Source organism: Eucalyptus grandis, chromosome 4, assembly GCF_016545825.1.
Source record: "Eucalyptus grandis isolate ANBG69807.140 chromosome 4, ASM1654582v1, whole genome shotgun sequence".
Taxonomy (NCBI): Eukaryota; Viridiplantae; Streptophyta; class Magnoliopsida; order Myrtales; family Myrtaceae; genus Eucalyptus; species Eucalyptus grandis.
The window spans coordinates 4,382,127-4,394,599 of record NC_052615.1 but is presented as its reverse complement, the minus strand read 5'-3'; the positions used below and the strand labels follow the sequence as shown (position 1 = coordinate 4,394,599).

The following is a 12,473-nucleotide window of genomic DNA, read 5'->3' as shown; positions in this document are numbered from 1 at the left end:
GCATGTGTGGGGTAACAGTGGCGTGTGTAGCGTCTTGCGTAGGTGTCTTGTATGTGAGTGGTGAGTGGTGCGAATTGAGTGTTCTTGAAATAATAATAAGAAAGTTCTATTATTGAGATATTCACTTGATTCTCCCCAGACAATGGTTTCACATGATCATTTGCCATGTCGTAATAAATGTCATTAATATTTAGGCAAAAATTAAAATGGACTAAATTAACGAGAAAAAGTTGTGTCAATCCATAGAAACTGCAAAATCTACTTATATGATTTGCGTAAAGAGCATTTCAGAATACTCATTTCATAAAACAGATTGAAATTATGAAACGCCCGACACAAGCAAACCACCTCCTCCAGAACTCCGTAGCCGAAACCCCAGGTCTAATTGAGTAGATCTCGAGCCATGATTGATACTGGCAGGATACATTTATTTCTTAGAATTGAAATGAAGAGCTTTGGGACTCTAATGAAATATCTATCTCGACATGTAGAGCTCCGGAGTGGACAATCTTGGTCTTGGAATGGCGACAAGGGGCTTCATTTTCTTGACCACAATGCCGAACTTGTCCAGTAAATCCAGCTCAGACCCTGGTGGTATTTCCCACTTGAATGAGTGCAAAAGAGAGGCCAAAACGTATGGTAGCATCCTTTCTGCTAGCGCAAGCCCTGCACATATCCTCCGACCAGAACCGAATGGCATGTATGCAAAGTTGTTACCTGAGAAATCATACTTGCTGGGACCTTCCAAGAACCTCTCGGGTCTAAACTCCAACGGTTCGTCCCAAATCTTGGGATCCCTGTGGATAGAACCCATGTTTAAGAATACGTTGCTGCCCTTTGGTATCATGTAACCCCCAACGACACAGGAAGCATTTGGGGTCCGCGGCACCAATAAGGGCAACGCCGGGTGCAAGCGAAATGCTTCCTTGATGACCGCGTCGAGGTACTTTAATTTGGGCAAGTGATGCTCTTCGACCATCTCATCCTCCCCCACGACTTCTGTCAATTCATGGATTACTTTGTTCATCACATTTCGGTTCTGCAGCAACTCTGCCATCACCCATTCAACCATTGTTGAAGTCGTATCAGTTCCGCCGATTACAACGTCCTATCCCACGCATTCCAAGTTTCATCAGAAAGAGTCAATTGCTGTAATGTCTGGTAAAGCTAAATACATAATGAAGTACTATAATAGAGAAGAATTGACGTTCTAGTCAAAATATGGAGCTTCTAGTTATGGAAAAGGCAAGGTTGCACGCAACCTAAGTTAGACAATAGGATACGAAACAAAAGGTATGGAAAGAGATTTCAATCTTGACATGATGCGACCAACTTCATACGAAAATTGGCACACAATAATTGAATTACCTTTATATTATATCAACTGTGCTATATTTATTTCACTATTATATAAGACCCTTGTTGAAAATAATGGTATTCTAGAGCTAATATGGATTTCAAAACGAGTACATACTATAGTAATAATCGCTTGACATTTACTCATAATTATGGCAGCTAAGATTTGAAATGAATTTACGAAGAACATAATGTTTTTGGTCAAAATAAAATTACATTCGTTTGTCATAATCATACATGAGAGAACATAAAAAATTTCCGAGTAAAGCAAATCCCAAAAGAGCTACACAACAAAACGAAATAGTACAGCTTGTCGTTATAAGCATTATCTCATCCCAAAAGACCAGATCTGTCATAGCATTGAAAAACAATCAGCAGTTGATTACCGAATGTGTCAATGATGGGTACATGTTGAGATCTTACCATTCAAAAACTATGGTTTGTACTACGTGCTTAGGTTCAACATCATCAACACTATTGCCATATGAAGACAACAACAAATTTTAGACCAAATACCTTTAAGAAACTCTCAAATATAGATTTAGGTCAAGAGAGACAAGCTCCCAAATTTAGATCTACACTAAAATCGAGAGATGAGAGCTTACGTTTAATTTCAAAGAAGTCATAAAACCACGTTTCGAGCATTGTACTAGCTTGAACAGTGATGATGACCTCACAAAATTTTTAGCTGCAACCAGATTTATTCACCACAAGGAGCAAAAGAAAACCCCAAAAGAGGTCAGGAGAGAAGAAACAAGAAATCAAGGCCTAGAAAAGAAAAGCAGAGCAAAACAAGCTCTTGGTTTCAGAAATTTAAGCTGAGAGCCTACAAATGAAGTTTCTTTGAGGGAAGGGTTTTCTGGGGGAGGGAGAGAAGGGCGGAGGGGGGGAGGGGCTTGCCGACACAGATTAGGTTTCCAAAAATAGAGTAGCAAAAGACGATTAACTGCACTTTCTAGTGCATCAGGTCATTAAATAGCCGTGCATGTCCATATAAGAATTAGTCACCTAGATTAATAAACTTACCATAAGAATGGCTTTGAGTGCTACATTCTTGTCCACTGGCGACTGGTTATCTTCAAGATTTATCTCCATATCCAGGAAAATCTGCAAAAAGTCCTTTTTCTGTTCAATGCATTTAGGTTCTCCTTCCTTCTGCTTTAACGGTCCACTTGTTGTTCCTTTGGTGGCGCAATCGATAATCGGCTGAATAAAACCATCCAGCCACTGATGCACCCTTTTCATGTCCCTTTCCACTCCTTGCAGGTCAAGCCAAGCGAGTGCCGGGAAAAAGTCCGAAACATTCGGACTACCTAAGAGCACCATCAATTTGGCCACCACCTCTCGAAACTCAGAGGCCACGGCTTCACCCTTTTCTCCCTGAAGCGTTCCTCCCCACAGCATTCCCATCACCATGTTAACTAAGATCAGAAGGGCCAATTCGCCGATATCTACTGGCAACCCACGTTTTCTATACAGATCGCTCAGAGCTTTTCTGACCTCCTGCCTTCTCAAACCATAACAGGCATCGAGACTCATGTTGCTCATCAACTGCTGCACAAACAGTTTGCGGAGATTCCTCCAATAAGGGCCTTGGCTTGAGAAGGCAATGTCCCTTGCGCCATATGACGCTATAGCACCGGCAATGTTTGGGTCTCGATTGGCAAAAGTCATGTCTTGGTCCCGCACGATTTCTTTGGCCAGTGACGGGGAGTTAACCACAACATATAATTTGCTTCCAAGCCGGAGTTTGTAGATGGGACCGTAGGTCTCAGCCAATTCAGCGAATTTCCGGTGGAGATTGGTCCCTAGGAATGGGAGGTACCCGAAGAATGGCACACCTCGGGGCCCTGGAGGCAATGGAGCCGTCGCGTGGTTTCGCCATCTGCACAAAGAGAAGAAACTAAGAGCTGCTATAGCAATGACAAGTACTGTTGCAGTAGCTCTAGGAATTGCATCATTCTCTTCTTTAGCATTCCCCAACCACGGCCAGGCACTTCCGGAATCTGCGTTCGACATTTCAGCTTGTGATGATGGGAAGAGGACTCTTTGAGCTAGAATTAGGAGGTTCCTAGACCTAAACTATAGAAGGACTTTGGATATACAGTTTGTTCACGGACAGAAAATTTAGGATATTTTGGTTCAAAAACTTAGTGATCCCAGTTAGCATTACACAGGAAATTCCCAGCCACACAAACTATAGAAGGTCTTCGAAGATACCTTTTGATCTCTGACAGATTTTAGGATAATATTTTGGTTCGAAAAGTAAGTGGTCCCACTTGGTCACACGCACTGACGCGACCAATTATTGTAAATGAGGCTAATTGCCAGAATAATTAAACAAAAATGACTAGGGTGAACCAATTTTTGTCTAACTAGAAGGATTTATTGTTTCTTAGTTCCATGTTCGACATTCCTATGAATGCCAATGTAATTATGTGTCATTCCATTTCTTTATATTGATTTTCTTACAACAACAAGTTTGAAAATAACTAATAATTTCTATAATGTAATAGAAAATCTTACTATGGAAGACTAGAATTTGCATGAGGTTAATGATTAGTAAGTTTTTGCATATAATACGTAACTACTAGTCCTGCTTAATTAAAAAGAAATGTTTAGTATCGTGAAACCAATAATAGCGGCGCCACGTGCAAGCAATGGCCACCCGATCACCATTTTTTAAGTCATAACGGTTATGTCAACTACGATGTCCTATTCCTCACGTTCAACGTAATCAGAAAGATTAAATCATTATAATGTTTCCATGTCTCACCTAGAAAGTGAATAATCTTTCATCAAAAAGGTTGATTTTGGTTTTCTTTTTTGTGGTGATAAAAAGGCTTATATATTCATCTTGGAGCGGAAGTTGTTCGGCTTAAAATTTAAAAGAAAGTGAAGAACAAATTTTAGAATTTAAAGTGCAGGAATAGGAAGTTTGCATGGAACAAGATGAAAGGAACGAAACAAACTTTCACTTAAGTATCTTAGAAATTAAGGAAAAATACATACGATGAGTACCTACTAACAATAGTTACATTCAGATAGTTACAACTCTAATCGGTCAATTCCATAAATAAAAAAAAGCACCAACTTTAGGTGTTGTCCTAAGTTTGGCCGAAATTTATTTTTATTTAAAAAAAAAAAAAAGCACGAACTTTAGGTTTGTCCAAAATTTGACTCGAACTTTATTTTGTCTAAAAAAAAAAGCATAAATTTTCACTCGTTTCCCAAATCTGGCCCTCCGTTAACCCTCATTCCACAATCATTCGACGTGGCATTTCCATGTTAGCTATAATATCCAACACAACAAGTTGATATGGATATAAAGGCAAAATTGTTCCTGGGCTCTCTTCTTCTCTAACAAATGACTCATGAGATTGGGGAGAATTCTTTCTAGGGTTTCCTTTCCTTAGCGAGTTCGCGCACGGGAGTCTTCAATTCGTTGGAAGATCTCACGCACTAGCTTGCTCGCTCATTCACTCACACAGAGACACTCGCTCTTGCACGTACACAAGCTCGATCGCTTAGACATGTCATTTCCGTCGGAAATTTTGGCATCGTGAAAGTTGTGAAGTTAATGTGCATTGAGTCTAATTATTTTTTGAATGTCATAAATGACTTTGATATCTACTCCTTGGATACATAATGGTACCATGGATATGCTTTTGTACTTGATGCAGAGAAGATGCATAAACTTATGAAATCTAGGTGTTGTTGTTGAAAATATGTCTCGAATTTGAGTCCGTAATAAAACCGGACTAATGAGAACATGTGAACTCGATCACATGCGGGTCAAAGTAGCGCGTGTGAATTGATAAGTCGAAATTGTCAAAAGAAGATTGCATGTGAATTTCATCAATGAGCCACAAAAGTGAAGAGGCTAATGTGCGGCTTCTTTTGTTATCTTCTACTCATCTCTGCATGGGACTTTTGAATGGAGGAAAGTGGACGGTGGCCCACTTGCATGCAATGATGGCTGTTCCCTTTCTTGTCTTCTGCCAAAGCCATCATTGTTGACTTTGAGAGAAGAAGAAAGAAAGCTTCATACGTCCATTTGCTCCTCTCCTTTAATGCACGCACATGCATGGACGCCTATGGATTATGGTGGGCTTGCTTTGTCCTTTCTTTCTCTGCAGAAGACTTTAGTATGTTGCAATAAATGATGGAGACTCTTTTATATTATAAAAGAGAGAGATGTCCAACGGAGAAGAGCGCACCAAGCCAAGTTTCGGTGGCCGAGAGAGAGAGAGAGAGTTCTGAGACTGAAGAAGAGTGTAGAGAGTTTTCTTGGGTGGAGGATTTTCTCGTTGTAAATTATATTTAAGTGTTTTAGCTAGTTAAATTCTTGTGAGTATAATTTGTTTAATTTCTTGGGTGAGGTTTCACTAGGAATTGTGAGGAACTAAACATTGTGTGAGTTATTTGAGTGTAATTTGGGGCTGAGAAATACTGAAAGTATGTTTGAGTACTCGAGTGATTGTAATTTCTGGTATATCACTTATTTTTATAGTGAAATTCCATACTACTCTCCATTTGAACGTAGGTTATAATATTTTGACCGAACCACATAAATCCAGTGTTTGATTTCTTTTCCTTCATTTCGACTATTTTATCCAATTTGCTGGTCCATATTCCGCGCAACAGTTGTTGTAAATGCGCTCCTCCTATTTACCCTATGGGTCGACTGTGAAGAGGTCCAAATTTCTTGAAGAGTAAAACGATGCTGCATTCGAGTGTTTGGAGAAAGTTTTAAATTTAAGTCTGTCCTCCAATGAAATGAACTTTACAGATGATTCTCATGAGAAAAATAATTCAGTAACTTCAATTCCAAGGGACAAGGCACGTAGCTAGGGCCATTAGATCAATTAACAATTGGCAAGTTGTTTTCAATGTCAAAAGCTGGGTTAGAAGCAGAAGATTACATTGTCTTAAAGCAAGATATTAAAAATGTGTACATCTTATAGTTAAATAGAGATGTGAAGCATATTTGTAATAGACTTACTTCATTCATCTATAACTAGACTTTGAGTTGAAATGACACGTCGGATGTCTGTGGAATGAGGGTTAACGAATAGTCAAATTTGGGACACGAGTGAAAGTTGGTGTTTTTCTTTTAGACAAAGTAAAATTCGAGCTAGATTTGGGACACAAGTGAAAAGTTGGTACTTTTTTTTTTAGACAAAATAAAGTTATAACCGGATTTGGAATAATATGTAAGTTCGTGCTTTTTTTTTTTTTTATGGAATTGGCCCCAACTCTAATTATAGTTACTATTTCACGTTATCCAAGATTTTAAACACATATTTCGTAATTTTTTTTTTTTTTGGTACTGGAGGAACCGGCTTGCAGTTGACAGCCGCACCGTAAACCCTAGGTGACACTTAAGCAGGAGGTAATGTATGTTGATAGTCATTACCAAGAAAAAGTTACAACTACCAAGGTCATCGGGATAGCCAACCATCACGTACTACATGAATAGGCTTTTGAAATCAACACATCCTCCTTGCCTTCTAATTCCAACACTTAGTAGGATTTGAGTGATTTAGGACAAATGTGATAATGCATTTACTAAACTAATCATGAGAAAAAAGTAACCTTTTGAATAACAAGCAACGCAAGACTAAAAAAAAGAAAAAAAAAATTAAAAAGTTCAAAAATAATTATGTGTCAATGTCAATCAAACTACATGAGATGTCAACACCAACATTAAAAACTTTTAATTCTTTCCTTTTTTTATTGTTAAGGGCTGACAAGGGCCTCCCATTACGTTCGAGAGGCCATTGGGTTTAGGGTGCGTTTGGATGGGCATTTAGAAAGCCCATCCACGCCCCAAAGCTCTTTCACCCAAAAATGGGGTGTTTGGCAACCTCCTTGAAGGAGCTTTCAAATGAAAGCCTCCCCTTGGAAATGCTGAAAGCTCAAGGCTGGTGGAGACCAGCCTTGAGCCTTCAGCATTTTCGGAATGCTGAGGCTTCCATTTAATGAAAATTTTATTTCCTATTCTACCCCCAAAACTTTTTTGAAAACCCACCGGTGCCCCTTCATTTATTTATTTTTTAAATGAAAAAGGAGCAGCCCTTCGCCGGACCGGCGAAGGGCGACGGCCGCCGGCGAGGGTCGCGCGACCAGTAGGGCCGTCGGAGGTCGCCGACCTCGGGCGACTGTGGTCGCCGACCCGGGGGCCGCGAGACCCGGCGGAGGTCGAGCGACCTCCGCGGCCCTCGGCTGGGTCGCGCGACCCTCGCCGAGGGTCGCCCAAGGGTCGCGCGACGGCGAGGGCCGCTGCGGCCGCTAGACCCAGGCGGCGGTCACCCGGGTCTCGCGGCCCCGGGTCGAGCGACTGGTCGCCCGAGGTCGGGCGACCTCCGGCGGCCCTCGGGCCGGGTCGCGCGACCCTCGCAGCCGAGGGTCGCCCGAGGTCGGGCGACCTCGGCCCGACGGCCGCCGGCGCGAGATCCGGCTCGCCGGCGCGGCCGCAGCCTCGCCGGTCCGGCGAAGGGTTTAGCTAAATTTTCAAAAAAAAAAAAAAAAAAAAAAAATATATATATACAATACCCATCAAAGCCCCTTCCAAAAGTTTTTTTTACCAAACGCATATTTAACTCAAAGTCCATTTGCAAAATTTTTTTACCAAACACAACTGCATTTCCCCCAAGTAGCTTTGGGCTTTCAGCATTTGCATTGGACTCAAAGTCCATTGCAAATGCCGAACCAAACGCAGCCTTAATGATGAACAAAATTGTCCTTGTGAAAGGCACCGAACTATCCAATCCTACTAGGAACCAAAAACCATACTTTAAAGTCTTATTGCCCAGTGATTGCACGTCTAAACTTTCATCTAGCAAGTAAACAGTGCAAATGACAAAGTAAATGATCCAAATTAAAAAATGCTCTGAAGCAGACTCGGTTATCAAAATCAAATGTAACCTTCATCATAGGAATGATAGCAATCATTCTGTTAGCTGGTGCATTTTCCAGAGAATGTGATTCACATTAGTCTTAGTGGTCGAGGTAAAGGTGGCAAATTGGGGGCTGAGTTTTTTTTTTTTTAACAGGGTGGGCTGAGTTGAGCTACCTCATATTGACCTATTTATTTGCTAAACAATCTAAAAAACCCAAACTCACCCACATTCTCTTCTTCTTCTTCTTTTTTTTTTAGAAAAAAAAAAAAAAAACTCTCTTCTCTCTCTTGATCTGTCTGAGGATGTTCGCGATAGCTCGCTCTCTCTCCCCTTCCCTTGCCCTCCCCAAGACCTCCTCTCGCCTCCTCGCGCTCCACACCCACTCTAGCCACTCCTCCCCCGACGTTGGCGGTGGCGACTTCTCCGACCCCCTCCTCCACAAGCTCTAGGACGTCATCCACCACCTCTTTTGTCCGTCGATCCGAGACCAGATGGCTCCCTTTCCACCCCAACTTCTCCAACTAGGTCCCTCCCTACTTCAAGTCCTGCGCCATCGCTCGAGACAGGAAGGGAAAGTGACTCGGCCGCTGCGGAGCGGCGACCTAACGATTTCCCTCGCGATGTCCCTCCACCGCTTGCAGACGCAGGCGCAGACGACGACGTTCTGGCACTGGGGCCACGCGGCGGATGATCTCCCTGAGGAGCTCCGGCACCATTGTCCCCCATGACTCGCCGTGGGCCTCCGGCTCGGCCCGGCCTACCACCCCCTCGACCTCCGCCTCCTCCCAGGGGGGCCTGCCGTTGAGCTCCTTAAACGCCCGTCTCGGAGACATCGCTCCCTCGGGCTCCCGGGTCTCATCAAAGGTAGAGAGAGGAAAGAAAAGGTTAGAGAGAGAGAGAGAGAGAGAGTGCGAGAGGGTCTCTTTCGTTCGCGTCTTCCAGGGAGAGAAAGAGAGAGGGAAGGGAGGAGAGAGAAAGTGGGAACGATTGCCGGTGGAGACTGTCTGGAACGGGAGATGAGATGAGAGAGACTGACCCGGTCGTGGGGAAGCGCCCCCCGCGATCCTGGGCCGTGGGATCGACCCGCAGCCCGCACACGTGGTGCGCTCCGGGGCCGTGGATGTCGCGCGACACCCTGCGGGAAGGACCCCTTTGACCCGGTCTTGGTATACGAAAGGCGAGAGGGAAAACTCGATTTTTTCCGCAAGTTTCCAAAAATTATTAGTTATGTTCAAACTTGTTGGTTTATTCTTTATAGGGAACGACAAGAATGAACAAAACGAATCAGTAATTCTTCATACATTGGAGGTCGAGTTTCTTGTAGAATGTTACTGATCACATGAAAAATTATTAGTTACTTTCGGTAGTTGTTCGTCTGTTAGTGAGTAACTAGAACTGTTGACTTTCCGTTTTTGCCTTTCCTATATCATCTGTCAGAGACCAAACTGTCCCTAGGCAGACCTTAGTTTGGTGTGGCCAGAAACTTCCTCACTCTTGCTCAACCAGTCTTCACCCCGTTGTCACAAGCCGAAATGTCAAATAGAGACTCCGAAGGTGCCTGGCTGTGGTTGCCGCCTGCTAAAGAAGCGAATGATGCAATTCCTAGAGCTACCACAACACTGCTTGTCATAGGAATTGCAACTCTTAGTTTTTCCTCTTTGTTCAGGAGAAGAAAAAGCTAGACAGCTCCATTGCCGCCAGAGCCCCAAGGTGTGCCGTTCCTTGGGTACCTCACATTCCTAGGGACCGAGCTCCACCGAAATTTGCCAAATTGGCCAAGACCTAAGGCCCCATCTACAAACTCTGGCTTGGAAGCAAGTTATATGTCGTGGTTAACTCCCAGTTGCTGGCCAAAGAAATCGTGCGGGACCAGGACATGATGTTCGCCAATCAGGACCCGAACATCGCTGCTACAATTGGGTCATACGGAGGAAGGGACATTACCTTCTCAAGCCAGGGGCCTTATTGGAGGAATCTCCGCAAGCTTTTTGTACGGCAGATGATGAGCAACACAAGCCTTGACGCCTGTTGCGGTTTGAGAAGGCAGGAGGTCAAAAATGCTCTGAGTGATCTGTACAAAAAATCCGGGGTGCCAGTAGATATCGGCGAATCGGCAGTTCTGATCTTGATTAACGTGATTATGGCAATGCTATGGGGAGGGACGCTTAAGCGAGAGAAAAGCGAAGCTGTGGGTGCGGAGTTTCGAGAGGTGGTGGCTAAACTCATGGTGCTCGTAAGTAGTCCGAATATTTCGGACTTTGTCCTGGCACCTGCTTGGCTTAACATGCAAGGAGTTGAAAGGGACATGAAAAGGGTGCATATGTGGTTTGATGATTTTATTCAGTCTGCTATCGACTGTGTCACTGAAGGAAGAACAAATGAACTATTCAAGCGGAAGGACGGAGAACCTAAAAGCAATGAACAGAAAAAGGACTTCTTGCAGATTTTCCTGGACATGGAGATGGATCTTGAAGATAACCAGTCACCAATGGAGAAAAACGGAGCCCTCAAAGCCATTTTTATTGTAAGTTTATTAAGCTAGGTGACTAGTTCTCATATGGACGTACATTACTATTTAATGACCTGATGCAGTAGTAATAGTAAGTATAGTTAATCCTCGTTCTTTTCATATTTTGGCCAATATAATCATGAGTTAACGTCAAGTGATTATCACTAGAGAATTGTACTCGTTTTTAAATACATATCAGCCCTAGAGTACCGTAATTTTCAACCAGCATCTTGCGCAATACTGAAACAAATATAGCAAAGTTGATATAATTCGAAGGTATTTCAATTATCATGTGCTAATTTTTGTATGAAGTTGGTCGTATCATGTCAAAATTGAAATCTCTTTACATACCCTTCGTTTGGGATCCTCTTGTCAAAAAGCTCCATATTTCTCCTAGGACGTTGATTCTTCTCTATTACAATGCTTCATCATGTATTCAGCTTTATCAATCATGACAACAATTTACTCTTTCTGATGACACTTTGAATTTGTGGAATAGGACATTGTGGTTGGTGGAACCGATACGACTTCAACAACGGTTGAGTAGGTGATGGCAGAATTGCTGCAGAACTCATATGTAATGAACAAAGTAGTCCAAGAATTGACAGAAGTAGGGAGGACAAGATGGTGGAAGAGAACCGCTTGCTCAAATTAAAGTACCTCAATGCTATCATCAAGGAGGCATTTCGCTTGCACCCGGTGCTGCCGATATTGGTGCCTTGGACCCCACATGCTTCCTGTGTTGTCGGAGGTTACACAATTCCCAAGGGCAGTAACATATTCTTGAATATGGGCTATATCCAGAGAGACCCCAAGATTTGGGATAAACCATCGGAGTTCAGATTTGAGAGGTGCTTGAAAGATCCCAGCAAGTATGATCTCTCAGGCAACAATTTCACGTATATGCCCTTCGGTTCCGGTCGAAGGGTGTGTGCAGGGTTTGCACTGGTAGAGAGGGTGCTACCGTATGTTTTGGCCTCTCTTTGCATCCATTCAAGTGGGACCTACCGCAAGGGGTGGAGCTGGATTTATTGGGCAAGTTCGGGCTTGTGGTCAAGAAAATGAAGCCCCCGGTCGCCATTCCCAAGCCGAGATTGTCCTCTCCAGAGCTGTACATGTCGAGTTAGAACTTTTATTAGAATATCAAGACTCTTCATTTCAGTTCTACGAATAAATCATGTATCAATCATGTTTTGAGCATCTACTCAATTAAACTTGGGTTTTTTTTTTTTAATTTTATTAAACCTGGGCTTAAAAAGAATTTATGCTGCTTTTGTTTGTAATATGAAAAAGAATTCCTGTTATCTATTGGTTCTTCAGGTTGGGGACCAGAAGACGAAGTCATGTTGATCAAGAGCAAAATGTTTCTGGTCCTGCATAAATGTATTCGACCGGGCAGTTCTCAAGGTGGCGGGCTCGTCTGCAGCGGGTGCTGCATATTTTCTATTGACTTTATCATCGAGTACTCTGGAGCACTTTTTAAGTAATCAATGCAGTTTCCCATAAGACTGATTGACTTTTTCTAGTTAATAAAGTCCTTTTTGTTTTTCCTAAATATCTCTTGACACTTGACAATAAACTATGGCACGTGGTCCGAAATCTTGACATGGACAGCAGACTAATGCATTTATAGCTACTTTTTCGTATCATCTTTCAACTTTAGTTGTTTATTCCCGTCATTTTGAAGAACCCTCTGCATGTTC

At 42.7% G+C, this 12,473-nt stretch overlaps 3 protein-coding genes across 3 annotated transcripts; 2 read left to right on the top strand and 1 right to left on the bottom strand.

Moving 5' to 3' along the window:
• Window positions 1-238: 238 nt before the first annotated feature.
• Window positions 239-3,511, bottom strand: LOC120292834 (flavonoid 3'-monooxygenase CYP75B137-like). Its single transcript, XM_039311279.1, has 2 exons — window positions 2,383-3,511; window positions 239-1,108 (listed from the first exon to the last, which is right to left on the bottom strand). The coding sequence occupies exons 1-2, from the start codon at window positions 3,373-3,375 to the stop codon at window positions 476-478; spliced, it is 1,626 nt and encodes a 541-aa protein (XP_039167213.1). The 5' UTR covers window positions 3,376-3,511; the 3' UTR covers window positions 239-475.
• Window positions 3,512-9,793: 6,282 nt separating this feature from the next.
• Window positions 9,794-11,317, top strand: LOC104442504 (flavonoid 3'-monooxygenase-like). Its single transcript, XM_039310634.1, has 4 exons — window positions 9,794-9,815; window positions 9,928-9,971; window positions 10,105-10,785; window positions 11,270-11,317. Exons 1-4 carry the CDS (start codon window positions 9,794-9,796, stop codon window positions 11,315-11,317), a joined length of 795 nt encoding a protein of 264 aa, XP_039166568.1.
• Window positions 11,318-11,394: 77 nt separating this feature from the next.
• Window positions 11,395-12,257, top strand: LOC120292450 (cytochrome P450 71AU50-like). The gene is made up of 3 exons (XM_039310633.1): window positions 11,395-11,697; window positions 11,769-11,892; window positions 12,091-12,257. The coding sequence occupies exons 1-3, from the start codon at window positions 11,395-11,397 to the stop codon at window positions 12,255-12,257; spliced, it is 594 nt and encodes a 197-aa protein (XP_039166567.1).
• The last annotated feature ends 216 nt before the right edge of the window (window positions 12,258-12,473 follow it).

What these genes read in the sequence shown, in the direction of transcription:
- LOC120292834 (XM_039311279.1), bottom strand. Translation starts at nt 3,375, where the DNA reads ATGTCGAACGCAGATTCCGGAAGTGCCTGGCCGTGGTTGGGGAATGCT. An exon ending in CACTCAAAGCCATTCTTATG is followed by an intron (nt 1,109 to 2,382) that starts GTAAGTTTATTA and finishes TGCGTGGGATAG; the next exon opens with GACGTTGTAATCGGCGGAAC.
- LOC104442504 (XM_039310634.1), top strand. Translation starts at nt 9,794, where the DNA reads ATGTCAAATAGAGACTCCGAAG. An exon ending in GTCAAATAGAGACTCCGAAG is followed by an intron (nt 9,816 to 9,927) that starts GTGCCTGGCTGT and finishes CTCTTTGTTCAG; the next exon opens with GAGAAGAAAAAGCTAGACAG. An exon ending in CCCTCAAAGCCATTTTTATT is followed by an intron (nt 10,786 to 11,269) that starts GTAAGTTTATTA and finishes TTTGTGGAATAG; the next exon opens with GACATTGTGGTTGGTGGAAC.
- LOC120292450 (XM_039310633.1), top strand. Translation starts at nt 11,395, where the DNA reads ATGGTGGAAGAGAACCGCTTGCTCAAATTAAAGTACCTCAATGCTATC. An exon ending in CCTTCGGTTCCGGTCGAAGG is followed by an intron (nt 11,698 to 11,768) that starts GTGTGTGCAGGG and finishes CATCCATTCAAG; the next exon opens with TGGGACCTACCGCAAGGGGT. An exon ending in TCCAGAGCTGTACATGTCGA is followed by an intron (nt 11,893 to 12,090) that starts GTTAGAACTTTT and finishes TTGGTTCTTCAG; the next exon opens with GTTGGGGACCAGAAGACGAA.